We start from the raw sequence: 26,635 nt of genomic DNA on the forward strand, positions 1-26,635 counted from the left end.
GCGATATTGCTAGCGATATCGCTATGTGTGATACTTACCTCCGACCGCTCCCCCGCTGGTTATCGCTGATAGCGCGAGAACGGCCTAGGCCATTTTTCTTCGTCAGCTTCCTGCTGGGCTTTCTGCTGTGGCGACGAGCGATGCGTGGACTCGGGTGGGAGGACGTCTTCATCGCCTCGTCTGACAGGTAAGTAGTGATCCCCGTCCCCAGCGATGTCGCTAGTGAGATCTGCCTGTTTGGCAGCTCACTAGCGACCACTTAGCGATGCACCAGCGATCCTGACCGGGTCATATCGTTGTCGGGATCACTGGTGCATCGCTAAGTGTGACAGTACCTTTACGCTTCCCAGATAATTGATTGGAAGATCTCTGTTTATACTGTTGTCATACTGGCGAGTGTGGACCCACAGCACTCCGGATGGGGGAAGGCTTGGAGGGGCAAAACTAAGAGACCACCTGTTTTTTAACTACAGTAGAGCCCTTGCTTAATGGGAAGATAGACTTGAGCCACGTTTGGTCTCCAGATACCACTCCAGGACAAACCACGGAAACGCAGCAGCTGTTACCATGGAACACGAGTGCAGGAGCGGACTCAGAATCCAAGGCTGGACTGCATACAGACACTAGTTCAGACAGTATAGATCCTGGTACTGGTATTGATAGGACAAGTAACAAGTTCAGGGACTCCTTGAGACTAGACAGGTTTTGGACTAGATAGGACAATAGCACAGGTACTGGAACACAGGATGGGTGCCGAAGCAGGGACCAGACAACAGACTTGTAGGTTGGAAAATGGTAAAGACACTAATGTTGCTTAGGCACCTTACAACGGTGAGGGTGCCTTAAGTATTAAGTGCCTCTCAGCTTTTGGCTGGGGACACATCAGGTGCACGTGCTGTCTCTTTAAGAGTCATGGAGTGCACGTGCGTGGCCATAAGTGTGCTGCCCGGAGACCTGCTCTGCATGAGCAAGCCCTGGGACACAGTAGGCGTGGTGAGACTAGCAACAGAGGACGCAGCTGGGTGGCTTCCGCAGTGAGTATGCCAGCATCCCTGCTGGAAGGAGAGTTAAGTGGCATGCAGAGACACCGGTGTTACAAATGTAGATAGGCAGAAAGCTGCCAATCAGTGTTGAGAGTGGGGTTACACAGAACTTATTATAGAGGACTACATGGCAGCAGGTTTACTACTTCTCTAGTGATAATCTGTTGCTAAAAAAGCCGTGACTTTATCAAAACTACAACAACCAAACCAATAAGTGACACATGGCTGGAATCAAGGTCTCTGTCTCTACACTTTGCTACTCTTAGATTAGGTGGAAAAAATGTGTGACAAATTCACTTTAACTATACCGTAACGTAGAAACCTACCTTGATACAGAAAAGGCTAACTGGGCACTTAGCACAGGATCAGTCACTGACCTTGTCAAGTTTTGTGCAGAGTTACACAATTCTGCATCAAAATATCTAACTACATCATGATTTTTGTGTCAAGTTAGAAAATGCTGAATCTGTATCTAGCATAAAGATAGGGTTTGTACTAAAGGAAATATCTATTTTTCCAAAAAATCACTAGGATGCATGAAACGTTAGGGTTTTTTCTTACATTTTATGACTTTTGGGCATCTAAAGCTTCTTTCATAACTAGACTTTCTATTATCTACGATAAAAAAAAATGTGCTACCCTAGGGCTATCTAAATACCCCAACCAAGGCAGAGTGGTTTGGTGGCATCAGTGTGGTATACATCACCCAGGGCACATCCCCTGCTAACTTCCTAGACAAACCCTTGGCAAATGTACAGTTTGGGTTACTGGGCGCTAGCAGATGTACAGATCAGTTGTCTGAGCTAGATGGAACTGGCAGAATGTCCTCCATATACAGTATTATAACTGAAGATCGCAGCAGTAAGGACTTTTCTGCATACATCATATATACAATATGTACATACAGAATGGGTTGTGTGTCTGTAATTGGATCATCATAGGTATTAAATGAACTTTAATTACAGTAGTTTTTAGGGAAAATATGGTAAATGCTTTCTATGTAAAGCATTATAATTATAGGCATTAAGAGGAGTCAGTAATTACGCCTAGTGCACATTATAAACCTATAGACCCATGGAAAGTGCTTGCCGTTAGAGGCATTGAAGTCATTAATAACATAAATTGATACTAACGGTGTGCGTCCAGCCTCCCTATATGAGAGGTGCATCTGAGCAGGGTAATTTCTAGCATTTATCACACCTTGAACTAAAAGAAAGAGATGGGGCGAATAATGCTGTAATGTACGTGTCCTGAATGTCCTGGTAATTATCAGAGCCTGGAGACCTCCAATCCATAAAGCGCATTTGCATTTTTATTTTCAGGTTTCCATAGCCGTTGGTCTTGCTGCATTTGCATGTGTCCTCCTGGTGGTCCTGTTCATTGTCATCAACAAATATGGAAGACGTTCAAAATTCGGAATGAAAGGTAAGGAACGCCGGCCTGCCTTTCTCCACACCGTCTATTCTTCTGCCATTTCAGTGCCGGCTGACTTTTCTTGCATTACTATGCATACAGTATATGCCTATCATTTCCTGTTTTATACAAACATTTTGAACTTTTGCAAAGAAAATAATCTTGGTTGTGGAAGTTAAAGCCTAAATCTATGAATTAGCATTGTGGCAATAGGAGAATGGATTGTTGGCTTGGAATGCCGAAGTCATCATTTTTTATGTTCCTCCTTTCCTCCATGTTTGGGTTGTTTGGCTTTTAGGAGACAAGGTCAGGATTGTGTAGGTCAAATCATGGTAGATAGATAGTTTGTACCGGGGACCTAGATGACTTGACCTCTTTGCTGATATTGTGGTGGGGTCTCCTAGCTCATAATCCTCAGCAGCATGCCACCCTCAGTTCCTGCATGCTGGGGTCTGAATGGAGAATATTATAAAATAAAGAAATACACATGACACACCCTAGTTGAACCTTATGGTGCTTCTGGACATTGTGAGGGCATTCCATCCAATGCAGCCAGTCACTGACCTTAGGCTCTGAAGTTTGCATGTAGGACACAGGACCACTGAGGCCAGTGATTGCCTGCAGAGGTCATGGGAAGGGAATAATCAGTGACCACTAGTGTGATGAAGCCAATGAATGGGGAACTTGAAGAAGTAAATAATGCTTGTTTCTTTATTTTAGAATAGACTTTGTCCTTTGACCAATAACAGAAAAATCTGGGAAACGTCCCTTTAATGACTCCAACCATCACTCATTATGAATAATATAAATCCTTTCTCTGCTGTCCCCTGGAACAGATGGCAGAGGGAAATGTTTTTGTGGAAGACTACCAGAGCATGATGCCAACCTTTATGTGTAATATGTGTGCCATAATCAGGTGTGGGATTCAAATTTTTAACAACAGGTTCTGTGTTTATGTGTAGGAAAACCACACCCATTTTTAAGCCACACCCATTAACACACACCTTTTCCTCAAACATATAGAAGAAGGGGCGCAGTCAAACAGTTGAAAAAAAATAAATTTGAATAAGATCAGAACAGTTCAGATTCTGGCCAGCGGCTCTCCTGACCCGAGTGTGACAGCTGCATATATTTCTATGCAGCTGTCTCACTTGATTGACCGGCTGGCCAGGCTGTGCACTGCATTCTGATAATAACAGTTTACATCAAACACCAGATCACACATATAACCAGCAGCTTTTGTTCTGGCCAAAATAATTTTTAAGTTGATACCACGACACGGGAGACTCTTTCAGCTGGGCCCTGCTCTACTCTAAACTATTAAAAATAAATATATATTTATGTATTTTTCTTTAAGAGAATGAGTCACATACATTTACATTTTTTTTAAACATCCATTAATACCACATACAAGGGACAAATATCGTCACACCATGATCAGACCACATATTTCCACCACATAGTTACCGAATAATACCACATACAAGGAACAAATAACGCCGCACCATGACTAGACCACATATTACCACCAGATAGTGACTGAATACTACAATACTGATCATTAATTAAAAACACAGTACTAAGTGCAATTCTATACAGGATCTCTGTATTTACTGTCAGTGTACAGATAACACACTGACTCACCAGTGACATCTCTAGCTGAATTCCTTCATCTTTGCTTTTCTTTTTCATCCAGCACAGACCGCCATCACTTCTTCCAGCCTGGACTCGTCTCTGCATGAAATAACACAGTTACCTAGAGCACGGCTTCCAGAGCACATTCCCCACTTTTTCCCTTTCTTCTACACTGCACATCTGAATACAGACGTTCACCCACCATTAATACATACTTGGTTATTATGCAACCCACCATTCCAAATATAAATTATAATCCACCACTGTGCACCCACTAACTATAAATGCTGCTTTCCCCATTTAATATATAAATTAGCACCTGTACTCTTTCCCCCAATTCATTACCAGGAACTTCAACCTCAACGCCCCCCACTATGTACCTCCCGCTCTAACCCTAACCCCAATTCATTATATTTGCATGCCCCTCCCGCCTCAATTCATTGTCATGTCTTTCTCTCCCACCCTCTATTAATTATCAGCTGCTCTACCCCACATTCAATACATCACTTACTCCCCCACTCTCAAAATTCTTTATTTGTTCTATAGATAGATCATTTGCTCTCCTCACCCCCAACCTTCAATTCATCATTTGCTCTCCTCACCCCCCACCTTGAATTAAATTGCTGTGCCCCGTCACTCACACTGAATTCATCATTTACAGTCCCCTGTCCTCTCCCCCACATCATCATTTGCAGCCCCCCACTTTAATTTGAAGTCCCCTTACTTCATCCGTTGCAGTCCCCCATCACCCCTCACTTCATCTGCAGTGCCCCTTCATCATTTGCAGCCCCCATCCCCTTTCCATTTCATCATGTGCAGTCCCCCTTACCCCCACTTCATAATATGCAGTCTCCCTTTCCCCCCTCTTTATCATGTGCAGCCCCACTTCCCCATCATCATGTAAAGTCACTCTTACCCCCACATCATGTGCTGTCCCCTTTACACAATTCTTGTGCAGTCCCCCTCACCCCCAATTCATCCTGTGCAGTCCCCCTTACCCCCCATTTCATCATGTGCAGACCCCCTTCATCATGTGCAATCCCCCTTACCCCATCATCAAGTGCAGCCGCACTCCATCATGTACAGACCCACTCCCCCTTCATCATGTGCAGCCCCACTAACCCAAATCCATCATGTACAACCCTACTCCCCCCACTCCATCATGTACAGCCCCACTCCCCCTTCATCATGTGCAGCCCCACTCCCCCACTCCATCATGTACAGCCCCGCTCCATCATGTACAGCCCCACTCCATCATGTACAGTCCCACTCCATCATGTACAGCCCCACTCCATAATGTACAGCCCCACTCCATCATGTACAGCCCCCCTCCATGTACAGCCTCACTCCCCCCCTCTATCATGAGCAGCCCCATTCACCCCCTCTATCATGTGCAGCCCCATTCACCCCTCCATCATGTGCAGCCCTATTCACCCCCCTCCATCATGTACAGCTCCATTCAACCCCCTCCATCATATACAGTCCCCACACCCCCCTCCATCATGTGCAGCCCCATTCACCCCTCCATCATGTGCAGCCCTATTCACCCCCCTCCATCATGTACAGCTCCATGCACCCCCCTCCATCATGTGCAGCCCCATTCACCCCCTCCATCATGTACAGCCCCCGCACCCCCCTCCTTTATATGCAGCCCCATTCACCCTCTTCCATCAAGTGCAGCCATATTCACCCCCCTCCATCACGTACAGCCCCATTCACTCCCCTCCATCATGTGCAGCCCCATTCACCCCCCTCCATCATGTACAGCCCCATTCACTCCCTCCATCATGTGCAGCCCCATTCACCCTATTCCATTACGGACAGCCCCCACAACCCCCTCCATCATGTGCAGCCCCATTCACCCTCCTCCATCATGTACAGCCCCTGCACCCCCTCCATCATATGCAGCCCCGTTCACCCCCTCCATCATATGCAGCCCCATTCAATCCCTCCATCATGTACAGCCCCCGCACCCCCCTCCATCATGTGCAGCCCCATTCACCCTCCTCCATCATGTACAGCCCCCGCACCCCCCTCCATCATATGCAGCCCTGTTCACCCCCCTCCATCATATGCAGCCCCTGCACCCCCCTTAATCATGTGCAGCCATATTCTCCCTCCTCCATCATGTACAGCTCCATGCAACCCCCTCCATCATGTACAGCCCCATTCACCCCCTTCATCATGTACAGCCCCTGCACCCCCTCCTTCATATGCAGCCCCATTCACCCCCCTTCATCAAGTGCAGCCATATTCACCCCCCTCCATCATGTACAGCCCCATTCACTCTCCTCCATCACCTGCAGCCCCATTCACCCCCCTCCATCATGTACAGTCTTACTCCCCCTTCATCATGTGTAGCCCCACTCCATCATGTACAGCCCCACGCCCCACTCCCCCTTCATCATGTGCAGCCCCACTAACCTAACTCCATCATGTACAGCCCTACTTCCCCCACTCCATCATGTACAGCCCCACTCCATCATGTACAGCCCCACTCCCCCTTCATCATGTGCAGCCCCACTAACCCAACTCCATCATGTACAGCCCTACTTCCCCCACTCCATCAAGTGCAGCCGCACTCCATCATGTACAGCCCCACTCCCCCTTCATCATGTGCAGCCCCACTAACCCAAATCCATCATGTACAGCCCTACTCCCCCCACTCCATCATGTACTCCATCACCCCTCACTTCATCTGCATTGAACCTTCATCATTTGCAGCCCCCATCCCCTTTCCATTTCATCATGTGCAGTCCCCCTTACCCCCACTTCATAATGTACAGTCCCACTCCCCCTTCATCATGTGTAGCCCCACTCCATCATGTACAGCCCCACTCCCCCTTCATCATGTGCAGCCCCACTAACCCAACTCCATCATGTACAGCCCTACTTCCCCTACTCCATCATGTACAGCCCCACTCCATCATGTACAGCCCCACTCCCCCACTCCATCATGTACAGCCCCACTCCATCATGTACAGCCCCACTCCATGTACAGCCTCACTCCCCCCACTCCATCATGTACAGTCCCATTCACCCCCTCCATCATGTGCAGCCCCATTCACCCCCTCCATCATGTGCAGCCCCAATCATTCCCCTCCATCATGTACAGCCCCCGCACCCCCTTAATCATGTGCAGCCCTATTCACCCTCCTCCATCATGTACAGCCCCCACACCCCCTCCATCATATACAGCCCCTGCAGCCCACTCCATCATATGCAGCCCCATTCACCCCCTCCATCATGTACAGCTCCCACAACCCCCTCCATCATGTGCAGGCCCATTCACCCTCCTCCATCATGTACAGCCCCTGCACCCCCCTCCATCATATGCAGCCCCGTTCACCCTCCTCCATCATATGCAGCCCCATTCACCCCCCTCCATCACGTACAGCCCCCACACCCGCCTCAATCATATGCAGTCCTATTCACCCTCCTCCATCATGTACAGCCCCCGCACCCCCCTCCATCATATGCAGCCCCATTCACCCTCCCTACATCACGTGCAGCCATATTCAATATTCACCCCCTCCAACATGTACAGCCCCCGCACCCCCTCCTTCATATGCAGCCCTATTCACCCCCCTCCATCAAGTACAGCCATATTCACCCCCCTCCATCATGTACAGCCCCATTCACTCCCCTCCATCATGTGCAGCCACATTCACCCCCCTCCATCATGTACAGCCCCCGCACCCCCCTCCATCATGTGCAGCCCTATTCACTCTCCTCCATCATGTGCAGCCCCCGCACCCCCTCCATCATATACAGCCCCTGCAGCCCCCTCCATCATATGCAGCCCCTTTCACCCCCCTCCATCATATGCAGCCCCATTCACCCCCTCCATCATGTACAGCCCCATTCACCCCCTCCATCATGTGCAGCTCCATTCACCCTCTTCCATCATGTACAGCCCCCACACCCCCCTCCATCATGTGCAGCGCCATTCACCCTCCTCCATCATGTACAGCCCCCGCAGCCCCCTCCTTCATATGCAGCCCCGTTCACCCCCTCCATCATGTGCAGCCCCATTCACCCCCCCTCCATCATGTACAGCCCCCGCACCCCCCTCAATCATGTGCAGCCCTATTCACTCTCCTCCATCATGTACAGCCCCATTCACCCCCTCCATCATGTACAGCCCCCACAACCCCCTCCATCATGTGCAGCCCCATTCACCCTCCTCCATCATGTACAGCCCCTGCACCCCCCTCCATCACATGCAGCCCCGTTCACCCTCCTCCATCATATGCAGCCCCATTCACCCCCCCTCCATCATGTACAGCCCAGGCACCCCCCTCAATCATGTGCAGTCTTATTCACCCTTCTCCATCATGTACAGCCCCCGCACCCCCCTCCTTCATATGCAGCCCCATTCACCCTCCCTACATCATGTGCAGCCATATTCACCCCCCTCCATCTTGTACGGCTTCCCCATTCACCCTCCTCCATCATCTGCTGCCTCCTCACCCACTGAGTTCATTTAAAAAAAAAAATTCCCATACTTACCTCACAGCCGCTCCCCAGCAGCACCTCTCTGCAGCCAGCGTCCAGGTACATGTCGGCGTCTGCGCGATGACGTCATCGTGCAGGCCCGACACCTGACCCGGAAGTAGAGAGGGAGCTGCGCAGCTGTCAAGGTGATGGCCGTGCACAGCTTCCTGCCCGATACACTGTGACGTGGGTGGCTGTGTCTGCTGTCGGCCACGTGACAGAACAGAGGGCACGGCCGCACACAGTACCAGATCGCGGCTGTGAATCTCCCCGGTTCGGGGAACCGGCTGCTTTTTTAACAATCAGTTCCCCCCACTCCATCATGTACTCCATCACCCCTCACTTCATCTGCATTGCCCCTTCATCATTTGCAGCCCCATCCCCTTTCCATTTCATCATGTGCAGTCCCCCTTACCCCCACTTCATAATGTACAGTCCCACTCCCCCTTCATCATGTGTAGCCCCACTCCATCATGTACAGCCCCACTCCCCCTTCATCATGTGCAGCCCCACTAACCCAACTCCATCATGTACAGCTTTACTTCCCCCACTCCATCATGTACAGCCCCACTCCATCATGTACAGCCCCACTCCCCCACTCCATCATGTACAGCCCCACTCCATCATGTACAGCCCCACTCCATGTACAGCCTCACTCCCCCCACTCCATCATGTGCAGCCCCATTCACCCCCCTCCATCATGTGCAGCCCCATTCACCCCCTCCATCATGTGCAGCCCCATTCATCCCCCTCCATCATGTACAGCCCCCGCACCCCCTTAATCATGTGCAGCCCTATTCACCCTCCTCCATCATGTACAGCCCCCACACCCCCTCCATCATATACAGCCCCCGCAGCCCACTCCATCATATGCAGCCCCATTCACCCCCTCCATCATGAACAGCTCCCACAACCCCCTCCATCATGTGCAGGCCCATTCACCCTCCTCCATCATGTACAGCCCCTGCACCCCCCTCCATCATATGCAGCCCCGTTCACCCTCCTCCATCATATGCAGCCCCATTCACCCCCCCTCCATCACGTACAGCCCCCACACCCGCCTCAATCATATGCAGTCCTATTCACCCTCCTCCATCATGTACAGCCCCCGCACCCCCCTCCATCATATGCAGCCCCATTCACCCTCCCTACATCATGTGCAGCCATATTCAATATTCACCCCCTCCAACATGTACAGCCCCCGCACCCCCTCCTTCATATGCAGCCCTATTCACCCCCCTCCATCAAGTGCAGCCATATTCACCCCCCTCCATCATGTACAGCCCCATTCACTCCCCTCCATCATGTGCAGCCACATTTACCCCCCTCCATCATGTACAGCCCCCGCACCCCCCTCCATCATGTGCAGCCCTATTCACTCTCCTCCATCATGTACAGCCCCCGCACCCCCTCCATCATATACAGCCCCTGCAGCCCCCTCCATTATATGCAGCCCCTTTCACCCCCCTCCATCATATGCAGCCCCATTCACCCCCTCCATCATGTACAGCCCCATTCACCCCCTCCATCATGTGCAGCTCCATTCACCCTCTTCCATCATGTACAGCCCCCACACCCCCCTCCATCATGTGCAGCGCCATTCACCCTCCTCCATCATGTACAGCCCCCGCAGCCCCCTCCTTCATATGCAGCCCCGTTCTCCCCCTCCATCATGTGCAGCCCCATTCACCCCCCCTCCATCATGTACAGCCCCCGCACCCCCCTCAATCATGTGCAGCCCTATTCACTCTCCTCCATCATGTACAGCCCCCGCACCCCCTCCATCATATACAGCCCCTGCAGCCCCCTCCATCATATGCAGCCCCTTTCACCCCCCTCCATCATATGCAGCCCCATTCACCCCCTCCATCATGTACAGCCCCATTCACCCCCTCCATCATGTGCAGCTCCATTCACCCTCTTCCATCATGTACAGCCCCCACACCCCCCTCCATCATGTGCAGCGCCATTCACCCCCCCTCCATCATGTACAGCCCCCGCACCCCCCTCAATCATGTGCAGCCCTATTCACTCTACTCCATCATGTACTGCCCCTGCACCCCTTCCATCATATACAGCCCCTGCAGCCCCCTCCATCATATGCAGCCCCTTTCACCCCCCTCCATCATATGCAGCCCCATTCACCCCCTCCATCATGTACAGCCCCCACAACCCCCTCCATCACATGCAGCCCCGTTCACCCTCCTCCATCATATGCAGCCCCATTCACCCCCCCTCCATCATGTACAGCCCCCGCACCCCCCTCAATCATGTGCAGCCTTATTCACCCTCCTCCATCATGTACAGCCCCCGCACCCCCCTCCTTCATATGCAGCCCCATTCACCCTCCCTACATCATGTGCAGCCATATTCACCCCCCTCCATCTTGTACGGCTTCCCCATTCACCCTCCTCCATCATCTGCTGCCTCCTCACCCACTGAGTTCATTTAAAAAAAAAAATTCCCATACTTACCTCACAGCCAGCGTCCAGGTACATGTCGGCGTCTGCGCGATGACGTCATCGCGCAGGCCCGACACCTGACCTGGAAGTAGAGAGGGAGCTGCGCAGCTGTCAAGGTGATGGCCGTGCACAGCTTCCTGCCCGATACACTGTAACGTGGGTGGCTGTGTCTGCTGTCGGCCATGTGACAGAACAGAGGGCACGGCCGCACACAGTACCAGATCGCGGCTGTGAATCTCCCCGGTTCGGGGAACCGGCTGCTTTTTTAACAATCAGTTCCACCAAACCGGGGAGAACCGGCTGAATCCCACCCCTGGCCATAATATAAAAAAGGCAACCGGAAGAACCACTAAGAAGAATAGGTTTTCCGTTAAAGAGATTTTTCCAGCTGTGAAAAGTCTTGAGTTACTCAATGTCACTGCAGACTGCCAAATCGTGACAATGAATATATGTGACTTGTAATCATGTGACAACTAGTCTCATTGGGTTATCTTAATAGAAAAGCCAGGTGAGACTAGTCAGCACTTGAATGCAAGTCTGCAAATTCACATGGTGAATACAGGGGGACTGTAACATTGTGCACATTGCATAGTGTCATGATCCAACATTCACATGGAGTGACTGCAGACTTTTTTTCCTACATTGGAAAATCCCTTTAAAGGGAATCTGTCAGCAGGTTTTTGCTATGTAATCTGAGAGCACCTTAATATAGGAGCAGAGACCCTGATTCCAGGGAAGTGTCACTTCCTAGGCTTTGTGTTGCTGCTTAAATACAATCATTGTTTTATCAGCAGGACAACTGAACTCATGCATCCTAGTCCAACTCCACACCCACAGCACTGATTAGCAGCTCTATGTTACTATACAATTTACAGGGAAAGCTGTGGTGTGAGCGGGTTATGCGCAGAGCAACAACTGCAGCAGAGAAAGCTGTGACTATCATAATTGATTAATCACATGAATTAGGGTCTCAACCCCTACGTTATGCTGCAGTCAGATTACATAGCAAAAACATGCTGACAGATTCCCTTTAAAAACAAATATTTAATACGATCATGCCTGCTGATGTTATTATAAGCAAAGAACCAATAATATAAAATATTTCATAATCTATATTCCTGAGAAGGAAAGTGAGGTGGATTACTTTTCATCTCCCTCAGCCAGGTTTTGACTCCTTTTCACCTCCATAGTTATTCTCAGGACATGTGTCAAGAGCCGTTGAGTGGAAAAAGTAACAAATAAGCACAAGCCGTGGTCACGCTGGGGTTTACAGAGCTGCGTTCTGCAGCTTTAGCATTTTACTAGCCGGTGACATCTATATTAACTCCTAGAGAACTGGAGGTTATTTGCTTACATTGCCTGTCACTATACGCTATACCGATGAGAAACCTAATCTTGCGTCTTTCCGTTCTATGTCCATGTCACAAGCTCGTACAGTCACTGTGTGATTCAGCGCTGGGAATTTAGCACATAACTTTGAAACTTTCCTTCTGCTACAGAGAGGGGGTGGCTTGAGTTTGACCTCTAGAATTGATCTGCCTACAAAAACTGCAGTTACAATACATCTGATTTTATCAATTACACTGAAATAGTACATAATAGGGACGTAGCTCCTTGTTAAACTTCACTGGAGGTTCTTGACTTGGCGGCATGCCACCATCATTGAATTCTCTGCCTCCCCTGCGTGGAGCTTCTTGGTAATATTGAGTAACAGATGCAATGCTTCCTTTTCGAATCTTGTGCAAATTGGCACTGAGGCATCGAGTAGAGAAAACTGTGAGCAGACAGGATCCGCTGTTTATTAGACTACAGCGAAGGAGCAAAATTGGGAAATCCTCAAGTCAAAGAGAAACAATATCATATTCAAGGAATACATCAGCTCCTCCAATAATGGAAATTGCTCCCTCTTGTTACAGCAGTCACATGCACATAGTATACAGTATATATATATATATATATACACTCACTGGCCACTTTATTAGGTACACCTGTCCAACTGTGTGTTAAGACTTAATTTCTAATCAGCCAATCACATGGCGGCAACTCAGTGCATTTAGGAATGTAGACATGGTCAAGACAATCTCCTGCAGTTCAAACCGAGCATCAGTATGGGGAAGAAAGGTGATTTGAGTGCCTTTGAACGTGGCATGATTGTTGGTGCCAGAAGGGCTGGTCTGAGTATTTCAGAAACTGCTGATCTACTGGGATTTTCACGCACAACCATCTCTAGGGTTTACAGAGAATGGTCCGAAAAAGAAAAAAAATCCAGTGAGCGGCAGTTCTGTGGCCGGAAATGCCTTGTTGATGCCAGAGGTCAGAGGAGAATGGGCATACTGGTTTGAGCTGATAGAAAGGCAACAGTGACTCAAATTGCCACCCGTTACAACCAAGGTAGGCAGAAGAGCATCTCTGAACGCACAGTGCGTCGAACTTTGAGGCAGATGGGCTACAGCAGCAGAAGACCACACTGGGTACCACTCCTCTCAGCTAAGAACAGGAAACTGAGGCTACAATTTGCACAAGCTCATCGAAATTGGACAGTAGAAGATTGGAAAAACGTTGCCTGGTCTGATGAGTCTCGATTTCTGCTGCGACATTCGGATGGTAGGGTCAGAATTTGGCGTAAACAACATGAAAGTATGGATCCATCCAGCCTTGTATCAACGGTTCAGGCTGGTGGTGGTGGTGTCATGGTGTGGGGAATTTTTTCTTGGCACTCTTTGGGCCCCTTGGTACCAATTGAGCATCGTTGCAACGCCACAGCCTACCTGAGTATTGTTGCTGACCATATCCATCCTTTTATGACCACAATGTACCCAACATCTGATGGCTACTTTCAGCAGGATAATGCGCCATGTCATAAAGCTCGAATCATCTCAGATTGGTTTCTTGAACATGACAATGAGTTCACTGTACTCAAATGGCCTCCTCAGTCACCAGATCTCAATCCAATAGAGCATCTTTGGGATGTGGTGGAACGGGAGATTCGCATCAGGGATGTGCAGCCGACAAATCTGCGCCAACTGTGTGATGCCATCATGTCAATATGGTCCAAAATCTCTGAGGAATGCTTCCAGCACCTTGTTGAATCTCTGCCACGAAGAATTGAGGCAGTTCTGAAGGCAAAAGGGGGTCCAACCCGTTACTAGCATGGTGTACCTAATAAAGTGGCCAGTGAGTGTATATATATATATATATATAGTACAGATCAAAAGTTTGGACACACCTTCTCATTCAAAGAGTTTTCTTTATTTTCATGACTTTGAAAATTGTAGATTCACTCTGAAGGCATCAAAACTATGAATTATCACATGTGAAATTATATAAATAACAAAAAAGTGTGAAACAACTGAAAATATGTTCTTATATTCTAGGTTCTTCAAAGTAGCTGCCTTTTGCTTTGATTACTGCTTTGCACACTCTTGGCATTCTCTTGATGAGCTTCAAGAGGTAGTCACCGGAAATGGTCTTCCAACAGTCTTGAAGGAGTTCCCAGAGCTGCTTAGCACTTGTTGGCCCTTTTGCCTTCACTCTGCGGTCCAGCTCACCCCAAACCATCTCGATTGGGTTCAGGTCTGGTGACTGTGGAGGCCAGGCCGTAGCACCCTATCACTCTCCTTCTTGGTCAAATAGTCTTTACACAGCCTGGAGGTGTGTTTGGGGTCATTGTCCTGTTGAAAAATAAATGATAGTCCAACTAAATGCAAACCGGATGGAATAGCATGCCACTGCAAGATGATGTAGTAGCAATGCTGGTTCAGTATGCCTTCAGTTTTGAATAAATCCCCAACAGTGTCACCAGCAAAGCACCCCCACACCATCACACCTCCTCCTCCATGCTTCACGGTGGGAACCAGGCATGTAGAGTCCATCCGTTCACCTTTTCTGCTTTGCACAAAGACACGGTGGTTGGAACCAAAGATCTCAAATTTGGACTGATCAGACCAAAGCACAGATTTCCACTGGTCTAATGTCCATTCCTTGTGTTCTTTAGCCCAAACAAGTCTCTTCTGCTTGTTGCCTGTCCTTAGCAGTGGTTTCCTAGCAGCTATTTTACCATGAAGGCCTGCTGCACAAAGTCTCCTCTTAACAGTGGTTGTAGAGATGTGTCTGCTGCTAGAACTCTGTGTGGCATTGACCTGGTCTCTAATCTGAGCTGCTGTTAACCTGTGATTTCTGAGGCTGGTGACTCGGATGAACTTATCCTCCGCAGCAGAGGTGACTCTTGGTCTTCCTTTCCTGGGGCTGTCCTCATGAGAGCCAGTTTCTTTGTAGCGCATGATGGTTTTTGCCACTGCACTTAGGGACACTTTCAAAGTTTTCCCAATTTTTCGGGCTGACTGACCTTCATTTCTTAAAGTAATGATGGCCACTCGTTTTTCTTTACTTAGCTGCTTTTTTCTTGCCAGAATACAAATTCTAACAGTCTATTCAGTAGGACTATCAGCTGTGTATCCACCAGACTTCTGCACAACACAAATGATGGTCACAACCCCATTTATAAGGCAAGAAATCCCACTTATTAAACCTTACAGGGCACACCTGTGAAGTGAAAACCATTTCCGGTGACTACCTCTTGAAGCTTATCAAGAGAATGCCAAGAGTGTGCAAAGCAGTAATCAAAGCAAAAGGTGGCTACTTTGAAGAACCTAGAATATAAGACATATTTTCAGACGTTTCACACTTTTTTGTTAACTATATAATTCCACATGAGATAATTCATAGTTTTGATGCCTTCAGAGTGAATCTACAATTTTCATAGTCATGAAAATAAAGAAAACTCTTTGAATGAGAAGGTGTGTCCAAACTTTTGGCCTGTACTGTATACAGTTCTGGCCAAAAGTATTGATACCCCTGCAATTCTGTCAGATAATACTCAGTTTCTTCCTGAAAATGATTGCAAACACAAATTCTTTGGTATTATTATCTTCATTTAATTTGTCTTAAATGAAAAAACACAAAAGAGAATGAAGCAAAAAGCAAAACATTGATCATTTCACACAAAACTCGAAAAATGGGCCAGACAAAAGTATTGGCACCCTCAGCCTAATACTTGGTTGCACAACCTTTAGCCAAAATAACTGCGACCAACCGCTTCCGGTAACCATCGATGAGTTTCTTACAATGCTCTGCTGGAATTTTAGACCATTCTTCTTTGGCAAACTGCTCCAGGTCCCTGATATTAGAAGGGTGCCTTCTCCAAACTGCCATTTTTAGATCTCTCCACAGGTGTTCTATGGGATTCAGGTCTGGACTCATTGCTGGCCACCTTTGAAGCCTCCAGTGTTTTCTCTCAAACCATTTTCTAGTGCTTTTTGAAGTGTGTTTTGGGTCATTGTCCTGCTGGAAGACCCATGACCTCTGAGGGAGACCCAGCTTTCTCACACTGGGCCCTACATTATGCTGCAAAATTTGTTGGTAGTCTTCAGACTTCATAAGCCATGCACACGGTCAAGCAGTCCAGTGACAGAGGCATCAAAGCAACCCCAAAACATCAGGGAACCTCCGCCATGTTTAACTGTAGGGACCGTGTTCTTTTCTTTGAATGCCTCTTTTTTTCTCCTGTAAACTCTATGTTGATGCCTTTGCCGAAAAAGCTCTACTTTTGTCTCATCTGACCAGAGAACATTCTTCCAAAATGTTTTAGGCTTTTTCAGGTAAGTTTTGGCAAACTCCAGCCTGGCTTTTTTATTTCTCAGGGTAAGAAGTGGGGTCTTCCTGGGTCTCCTACCATACAGTCCCTTTTCATTCAGATGCCGACGGATAGTACGGGTTGACACTGTTGTACCCTCGGACTGCAGGGCAGCTTGAACTTGTTTGGATGTTAGTCGAGGTTCTTTATCCAACATCCGCACAATCTTGCATTAAAATCTCTTGTCAATTTTTCTTTTCCGTCCACATCTAGGGAGGTTAGCCACAGTGCCATGGGCTTTAACCTTCTTGATGACACTGCGGACGGTAGACACAAGAACATTCAGGTCTTTGGAGATGGACTTGTAGCCTTGAGATTGCTCATGCTTCCTCACAATTTGGTTTCTCAAGTCCTCAGACAGTTCTTTGGTCTTCTTTCTTTTCTCCATGCTCAATGTGGTACACACAAGGACACAGGACAGAGGTTGAGTCAACTTTAATCCATGTCAACTGGCTGCAAGTGTGATTTAGTTATTGCCAACACCTGTTAGGTGCCACAGGTAAGTTACAGGTGCTGTTACTTACACAAATTAGAGAAGCATCACATGATTTTTTCGAACAGTGCCAATACTTTTGTCCACCCTCTTTTTTATGTTTGGTGTGCAATTATATCCAATTTGGCTTTAGGACAATTCTTTTTGTGTTTTTTCATTTAAGACAAATTAAATGAAGATAATAATCCCAAAGAATTTGTGTTTGCAATCATTTTCAGGAAGAAACTGAGTATTATCTGACAGAATTGCAGGGGTGTCAATACTTTTGGCCACAACTGTACACACTATCGATTTGCACTCTTGCAGACTCATCAAAACGGAAATAGGTAAAAACATAAAACAAAGCAGATAGATTAGAGCAGGAAAGGTATGGACTAGTGATCAGCAAATGTGATTGGCGGTTGCATGTCTCGAGGATGTTCGACAGCTGTAACACATGAATGGATTGCATAACAGTCAATCCTTGAATGTGCTGTGGCTGGTGAACAGCGGCGAGACATGTAGGTGTGGTATCTCATATATATTATTTGAGCATGCTGAAGACACTCGGTTTGCACAAGAGCATGCTGGGATAACATCTTACCTAATCACGTTTAAGTTTAAAGATCTAAATCGCCAGTGCAACTTTATGGATCCATGAAAAAGTCATCATCCATGTACTGACTATTAGAAAGGAAACTTTTTTTATCTCTCTACTTATGAGAAAACTGTATAACACTTGGACCACACTCTGATCTAAGTCTGCTCAGAACAGTCAGTTTTTCTCATCTGTGGAATATATTGACATGTGAATGAGCCCTTAGGCGAAGATAACAATTAGTTAGAATTATAAAGAATCTCTTTAAGGCTAGTTTCAAATTTGCGTTTGCAGGCGGAGCGGATGCTCGGCGTGAAGCTCCGTCCCCTGCCACACCTCCTCAGGTCAGCTCGTTGCGTTTGGTGCAGGTTGCCGCACTGTCAAAATGACGCATGCGGTGGCAAAAGCATACCTGCGCACGGCCTGCGTACCCAATGATAAAGATAGGGTACGCAGGCCGCATGCAGCGGCATGCGCCCATAGGCGGAGCTGACTGGAGGAGGTGCGGCAGGGGGCGGAGCTTCACGGCGAGCGTCCGCTGCGCCTCCAAATGCAAATGTAAAACCAGCCTAAGTGAGCAGGAAGCATTTTCATCAATTATAACACCAGTCCTACATACATCAAAAAGCCTACTGCAATATACATGCTTAATACTTACAAAAGGATGGCTGGGCGGATGTGCATCATGGGAATATATTATTAATCTTTATCACTTAGTCTCTTGGCATTGTTGAGTGAATATATCAATTAAAATGCCAGCGAGTGCGAGGGTTTGAGGAAGACATTATCATTTCAGTTGAGCGGTCAAATGGAAGAAGATACGTTTTATTTCCCAAGCAGAACATAAAAGCAAACGAAAATATATTCTGCACACACTGTCAGGAAGCCTTTTAAGAGGCCCATCACTATCAATTCATTTGGTATTCATTATAATACTTCTGATCAAAGCACATTCATTTGATATTTATGTGGATGTCAAATGTGCTTCCAAAGCTTCTCCATTAATTTAGCATTAGTTAATAGGTGCTTTAACATAAAGTGGTTGATTATGATTTGGTGGGGGGCTGTGGGGGGAATAATATTTTCTCCCTCCTGATGAACTGTTAGTTCTAATTCGTATAAATGAAATATAGACATGTGCCATTATTATGATGCTGGTACATGACGGCCGTTTGCTTGTTTTATTTTATTTTCCCATGATTACTGCATTGATTTAGTGCTTGTTGTCATCATGAATAAAGTGACGTTGCGGAGAATACCTAAAAACCGGTTCCGCATGTATTTTATGGGAATAGACAAGTAAATGGTTTATGGAAAGTATTTTATTTTCTGTCATTGGTGTACACTGCATTGTATTTAATAGGTTGCAAAATATTATGTTCTGGGCTTCAAATCTACGAGCATGGTTTACATTCATACACCGTGTAAAAAGGGATGAAACAATAAAACGTCCTTGATCGTTAATCCCAGGGATGTTGAGGAAAGTAAACACGATTTTGTTTTATTTGACCTAAATTGGTCCAAATTTCTGTGCTAATTTATCTCTTAACGCTCTTTGTAGCATATGGAGCTTCTTTTTTTTTGCTTTTTTTTATATTCTGCTTCAGCCCCTGCACAGATGTAGTTAAAGGGGTAATGAAAAACCCTCTATAAATGGCCCCAGAGTGTTGCATAAAATATTTAAAAAAATAATAGTTACCTTCTGGACAGCGCTGCCCCCTGCTCTGAGCTTGATGTAGACCACCAGTCTCCTGACATATTTAGTGACACATTACCATTGCAGCCTATTGGGGGCGATAATCAGCTGCAGCCTTCAGAAATACATCAGAGCAGAAGTCCAGAGCTTCACATATCGGAGAAAACAGCGCCAGTCTGAGAGGTAGCTATACATTGTTTTTATTTTTCGCAGTGCCCTGAGGGCATTCATAAGGGGTTCTCTATTAGTGGACCACCCTTTTAATTAATAAAATTCAGAATATCACTAGGGGGAGCCCAAGTGCATACAGATTTCTGTATAGCTTCTAAATTCCCTTTAGTGTTGGTTGTAGGTAATCAGAATTTTTTTTTTATTTAAAGGCATTGTCCTCCAAAGCACCCTTTATTCAAGAGGAAGCTTTGGAGAGCAAAATTGTGGCCAGACATGTAGAATTTAATTGCAAGTGGAATATACACCAACTATAAAGTAGCATCAATATCTTATATAATTTACTAAATTTGTTGTACTTTATTGGCCACTCCCCTTCTACCAAGCGCCACCCACTTTTTTAATAGCGTTAAGAGGGATGCAACAAAATTCACAACTCTTTTACGAGGGAGCAATAAATTCTTCTTCTTAGCTATACAAAGGATTTAGAGGTCTCTATGGGACGCCCTCACACCCAGGGCTGTGGGGTACTCGGTACCGGGCCTGGTGGATCTCAATGGAAGTTGTCACGGTAGCTGTGACCCGGCCCGTGGCCCTGGGCGCCCATTGTAAATATAGTGTGGTCACTACTTCTATTCCTCCGGTGTCTGCTGCAGGAACATTAGTATCCGTACAACCTCGGGGACCGGGACCCGGCCTTGCGCTTAGAACTTCTAGGAAGGGTCTCTTCTCACCCATGTCCTCTGTTCTCTTTTACTCCTCACGTTCCGTACTAATCCTTTCTTTCTATGGAGAGTAAAGCTTTCAGTCTATGTTGCTCTCTCTCTCTTTCCCGTGCCAGCAGACCCAGATCACTGGGATCTGCTGCAGCACTTCCATCCATCTATCCCTCTCTCTAGGGATCTTCTTCTCTCTCTAACCAATTACTGACTAACTGACTTTAACTCTTCCCGCTCCTTGAAATGTAATCTAACTCCACCCACCTCCCAGCACGTTTCGTGTTCCAAGCAGGGAGCCACCAATGGGTGCTTTGCTATACTCCAAGCAGGTAGCCGCCGAAGGTGCTTTGCTACACTACTTTGTGGTGTGGGGTACAGGTGTTGGAGCGTGGTCAGGAGTCTCCACCTTACCTGGATGGTAGGGCACCACACCTCAGGAGGAGGTGCAGTACCTCTGTGACGACTGAACCCTCAGGGGCGCCACATCTACATTAGAAAAATAAAAAAAAACAGAACAAAAACAAAAATTTGGTCTAAAGTTTTAGACCTAAATATGAAGCTATGTGAAATGGTTGTCATTCACTTCAAAGAGGGGGCATATTTATTTCTTTAATGTATGGATTGTACTGTCTTAAGTCAATTCTCTTGTCCTATATGTTACCCTGTAAACTTTAATGGCTTCTCATCCTGTAAGCCTAGATAATGAAACAATGCAGAATACTATAAACAGGAGGAATTAAATGAAGTCGATGCAGCAGGTGACTACTGCTGAAACATCCTAATGAGGAATAAAAGGACTTTATAGACATTGACGAGCTATTGTGATGTACAAACCTCGAGGGAGTTGTTGAAGGTGTCTTGTATGCCATCCTGATGAAATACTAACAAAGCAGAGGCCGGTGGTGATGGAGAAGAGAGAGTTGCTGCTAATGTAAGGATAACAATAAAATGCTACAGTATATAAAATGCAATGCAACAGCACACATGTATTCATGTAGAAGAAGCGATTCTCAGGTTAAAAGGAATCTGTCATGTAGGAAAAGGCTATATACTTACTAAAATATAGGGTTAATCTACAGCTAAATAGTGTTCTAATGCGTCCTGGAAACACAGCTACCAGGAAAAAAATAATTTATTTCCTCTCCGAAGCCGCCAGCTTTCAGTCATGGGGACAGTGCACAGAGTGACTTCAGTCACTGCTTACAGCACCACTCACTATACTATCAGTGGTGGTAATAAACACACCCTCGCATTTTGATTGACATCCAGCTCTGCAGTGCATCTTTGTAACATGAGAACGCTAATTAAAGTGGCGGCGTGTACTTACAGCCATTGCTTGCAGTATAGTTATGAGGAGTGACTCAAAACGATCCATGCATGCCCCCCATGACTGAAAGCTGGGAACTCCCAGAAGGAAATGAGATCATTTTTACCTGGTAGCCACACTTCAGTTATGTGGGTGGACAGAATTGTAACTCTCTGTGACTACAGACATGTGAATCCTCACACTGTGCACTGTGAGGATTCTCTGGTGTTGGCACCGAGAGCTGCAGGTGTGTGACCACAAGTGTGCAATTTGCAGACATGCGGTCACTAGCAGACAAGATGAGCATGGCCTCATTCAATGCAAGTGTATTGCGCAAGGATGGACACAGTTGGTTTGGAATAAGGATGGTATATGCAAATTATAAACTTGAGGTTACATGTTCGCCTGCTCCCGGCACTGATACTGAAGAATCCTTACAGCGTGCTGTGCGTGCGATGTGAGGATTCACAAGTCTGCAGTAACATAGAGTGCTACAGATTTGTAGCCAAATGCCGGACAATCCCTTTAACCAAGGTGCTGGGTTCCCTGTAAAGGGGAAGTTTTGATTCACTTTATTCCTTATTATTGACATTCAGTGCTGTGAAAGCAACTTGCAAATGTCTGACTGCTGAATATGAGGGCTCGCTGCTGCCTTGCAACCTACAATTACTCACCAGCACCAATCACACACTTGAGCTATGACTGAGACTGCTGACATTTCTTGAGTTGAGTGGCCTGGCATCCAGTCCTAATGATAATCTCTCATAACTCTCTCACACTATGGGTCCGATTCATTACTGCCTTTGCACTTGTCTTTGTCTAGATTTTAGCATTTTATGCCATATTTAGCTTTCCATTTATGCTTTTCTGAAGTCTATTTTTTATATGTTTGCCTGTTTTTTTCTTGTTTTGCCACTGTGGACGGGGTTTATGGTGTTGAAGATGTTTTCACCTGACTCATTATTTTTGACTTTCTAAAAGTCACAAAATTTGTTGCAAATGTACTCCAGATGCCCCCTTAAGTGATCTTTTGTACAGTAGTTGTTTTGGTGCTTTTTTGTGCCATTTAGCAAAATATGAATTCTTAAACTAAAAAGTCACAAAAACTGTTAAAATCTGTTATAAAGATCAGTTTTATGCAAAATTTGTGAACCGCATGTTGAAGAATTTGGAGCAAAAAACACTCAAAATATCTCAAGAATAGTGATGGATGAATGTGCTCGGAAAACATCTTATCTGAGCATGCTAAGGTGTTAGCCGAGTACCTTGGGCGTGCTAGTATATTATGTTCATGTCCCCGCAGCTGCATGATTTGTGGCTGCTAAACAGCCTCAACACATATGTGGGTTGCCTGATTGTTAGGCAATCCCCCCACATGTGTTGAGGCTGTCTAACAGCCATAAATCATGCAGTTGCAGGGACTCGAACATAATATATGAGCACGCCCAAGATACTCGGATAACACTCGACCATGCACGAATAACACCTTATCTTACATTGATAATCTTATATTGTTTCCCTTTATGAGGAATGATCTTATTAGGTAGCTATACGTCACACTGTAGTAGAGAAAGACAATGTATGGTGGTATCATCATGGAGGTGAGTGCTCTGGTACAATGTGAAGACATAATTGGAACAATGCCTGGTTTATATTGATGAAGCCTTCATAATACTCATAAATTACTGTAGAGGATCATTAATCAAAGGCTTGGCTTAGATGCCAGGGGGCCCTGCTACAAAGTCTATATCTGGACCCTCCAGTGACTTCAGTTACTACTGAAGGTGCTAGTAATTTAGTATGAAAAATCTGTACAAAGTAGAAAATCTAATTATTTTATAGCGAAGTAGCCCCTTCTTGCATAACTATATTTAAAGCAATCACAAGAAATCCTGGTCTTACTTCTGTTGCTGGGTGGGATAATCTTGTCAAACTCAGTATTAGAAATAACACGTTCAGCTAGAGGTGACCTGGAAACTCAGAGACGGTCTAAAAGTTAATCGCTATCGAGTGAAACTACAATGTACACTATGTAGATGACACGTGAGCACAATTGTATCCCATATGTGTATCTCAGACCTGTATTCACAATTTTACATGCTTCAGAGCTGAAATCTCCTAGAACTCCTTGCAATCTGTAATTCAAAATGTGTCCCCGCAACTGATGCCCGATTTTGAAGCATTAACTGACCATCGATAGTTAATTATTTAATTGCTTGTCATACCTTCTTCGGATGTGCACCGAATGAATAGGCTGCTACTGTTCTCGACAGCATGGGTTTAGTTTACTGAGGACGACGCTGCCAAAAGCCATGATCTTTTGCGCAAACCGAAAGATGAGCGAGTGTTTTGCTTGTTCATCAGGTGATCGGCATTCTTTTTACATTGTACTATTTTCTTGAATCGAGCATCCCAGAAATAATCCCAATAATAGCGCAGTTAGACCTTTAGTATGGCAGTAGATTTACAAAGTAACTTAACTTCATCCATATATAAGCATCAAAGGTGGCCATGAACCCTAGATGAGCAACTATGTAATGTTTATCGGTTGTGTCCTGACTCATCCCTGAGAGCAGAGGCGGCGTCTTTTGATTATCCACGGCGGGCGTGACATCATCTGTACATCATATATTAAAAGACTCGGCACTCAACTTAAGTGATCAGATAATTTAATGTTGTCCACACTAGTAGTAGGCAAAGCGTTTCGGTCTTACATCAGACCTTCATCTGTTACAGAATAAAGTAAGGTTATTGGGTCAGGTGGACCAATAATCTTGGTTGAAGATCACTAGATCATTAAACATTCGATGTCATGAAAAAGTAGGGCAAGGGTTGTCAGACCTGTGCACATATAGGGTTAAGTGTGCTGTGCCTCAGTGGCATGTGCAGGACCTGTCACAGGACCAGCAGTGGACACTGTGTCTGCACATGCCACTGAGGCACAGCACACTTAACCCTATATGTGCACAGGTCTGACAACCCTTGCCCTACTTTTTCATGACACAGAATGTTTAATGATCTAGTGATATTCAACCAAGATTATTGGTCCACCTGACCTAATAACCTTACTTTATTATTTAACTGATGAAGGTCTGATGTACGACCGAAACATTTTGCTTACTACTAGTGTGGACAACATTAAATTATTTGATCAATTAAGTTGAGTGCCGAGTCTCCTAATATTTGTTAATGGTGTGGGAACCTACTCTGGCACTTACTAAAGCTGTACACACGCTTATCTATTCAATCATCTGTACATCATGACGCACAGATGATGTTTCGCCAGCCCTGAAAAATGAAATGCCACGTTGGGAAAGATGGTGCCTCCCATCTAGCCACCAGGTGCAACTGACCCAGATGCTGGACCGCTGTCCCACATTTATCGATCTGCTCATCTTTAACTGCTAATTCATCAGAGTGTGCAGCCATTGCTGCCGATTTTCGGTTCTTGACGCTCATTTTCAATGCCATGACTACTTGAGCACACATTCCACCACTTTTGTTCCTCAGTCTCCTCTTCTTTTCTGTTGTGGTCTGTATTATGGCTCTATTGCATGTGCAGTCGCCGTCAGCCTGTGCTGTAGACTGACTAATATTTGGAGCATGCATGTTAAGGCTAGTGGCATGATAAAGAAATGAAATGGCATGAGCTTAGATGAAGCCAGCCACCATCACCCGGTGCAGCTGAGTCACAGAGAAAGAGGAAGAATGAGCAGATGGGAATCCCCCTTTAAAGGGAATCTGTCACCCCTTTTTTGAGATATCATATAATGATATCATTCAATTGTGTGTCACATAAGGATTCTCTTAGTACTTTTGCTTCCCCCTGACCCCGCACCTTTCATGCATAACTACCTTTTTTATATCGGTTCAGATGTATGTAAACTGCCACTGTCCGGTCCGCTGGGCGGGGCTTATTCACCTGCTCCCCCCCTCCCTGTCTTGCTCTACGCATTTCTTCTTGTGTAGAGCAAGACAGGGAGGGGGGAGCAGTTGAATAAGCCCCGCCCAGCGGACCGGACCCTGGCAGTTTACATACATCTGAACCGATATAAAAAAGGTAGTTATGCATGAAAGGTGCGGGGTCAGGGGGAAGCAAAAGTACTAAGAGAATCCTTATGTGACACACAATTGAATTATATCATTATATGATATCTCAAAAAAGGGGTGACAGATTCCCTTTAACAACATATTCAGAGATGAACACTTTTGTTCTCTAAATTTTTAATAATGTGCAGATATAAGGAAACCAAACCACAGTAACAAGCATAAAAGAACCTGTCCGCTCATATATGTCCAGTATATGAGATTAATGTTGTAGCAGAGAATAACCAAGAGGGCTATCTACACAGCCTGGTTGTATTGGTTTGTTTTCTTCTTCTGCATATCCTTCAACTCTAAACACATTACTTAAGGACAAAGATATTAATCAGTTGGAATTCTAAATTGACGTGCGTGTTAGAAGTTTAAGAACAGTCATGAAATTGGACTATTCAGTCTCTGGAAGGTGGCCAGAAATCCTTGCTGCTTTTCTATAATAGCAATAACTATATTATAGTAAGCAGCCTCACGGGAGATTACTGTCTTCTGAGTTGCTTATGTCTGAGGGCATGGAGTCACTCAGACTTGGATTTTAAATAGTCAACAAGGATTAGAAAAGTGATCCTATGTGCACGCGTTTCTACGTAGGAGTGTTCGCAGATCAGTAATTACGTCCACTGTAAAGATCTCATTGGGCCATTAAAGAGATGTTCTGTAAGTGCCATGTTCCCAGACTGGCTCTAAGTGGAATTCAATACTCTGTTGTCTTTGATGAGTCTCTCTTGGTGTATTATTGTCTTGCAGTAAGTAATTCCATTGCTTTCATTCTGATATACTGCACTTTGTAAATAATACTTACGTCCCATCTATTAGACTGGAAGTTTATTTGAACA

The 26,635-nt window shown here is 46.0% G+C and overlaps 1 protein-coding gene across 10 annotated transcripts in view; it reads left to right on the forward strand.

Annotated features, from left to right (window-relative positions):
• Window positions 1–26,635, forward strand: part of NTRK3 (neurotrophic receptor tyrosine kinase 3) — a 956,517-nt gene that overhangs the window by 503,809 nt on the left and 426,073 nt on the right. For all 10 annotated transcript variants that reach the window (XM_073568722.1, XM_073568721.1, XM_073568726.1 and 7 more), the window contains one exon: window positions 2,366–2,468. In XM_073568722.1, the coding sequence (XP_073424823.1) occupies window positions 2,366–2,468 (103 nt within the window). The remainder of the gene's footprint in view (window positions 1–2,365; window positions 2,469–26,635) is intronic.

The sequence above is a fragment of the Dendrobates tinctorius genome, unplaced genomic scaffold (genome assembly GCF_039654945.1).
Source record: "Dendrobates tinctorius isolate UK_male_01 unplaced genomic scaffold, ASM3965494v1 ptg000022l, whole genome shotgun sequence".
Lineage (NCBI taxonomy): Eukaryota > Metazoa > Chordata > Amphibia > Anura > Dendrobatidae > Dendrobates > Dendrobates tinctorius.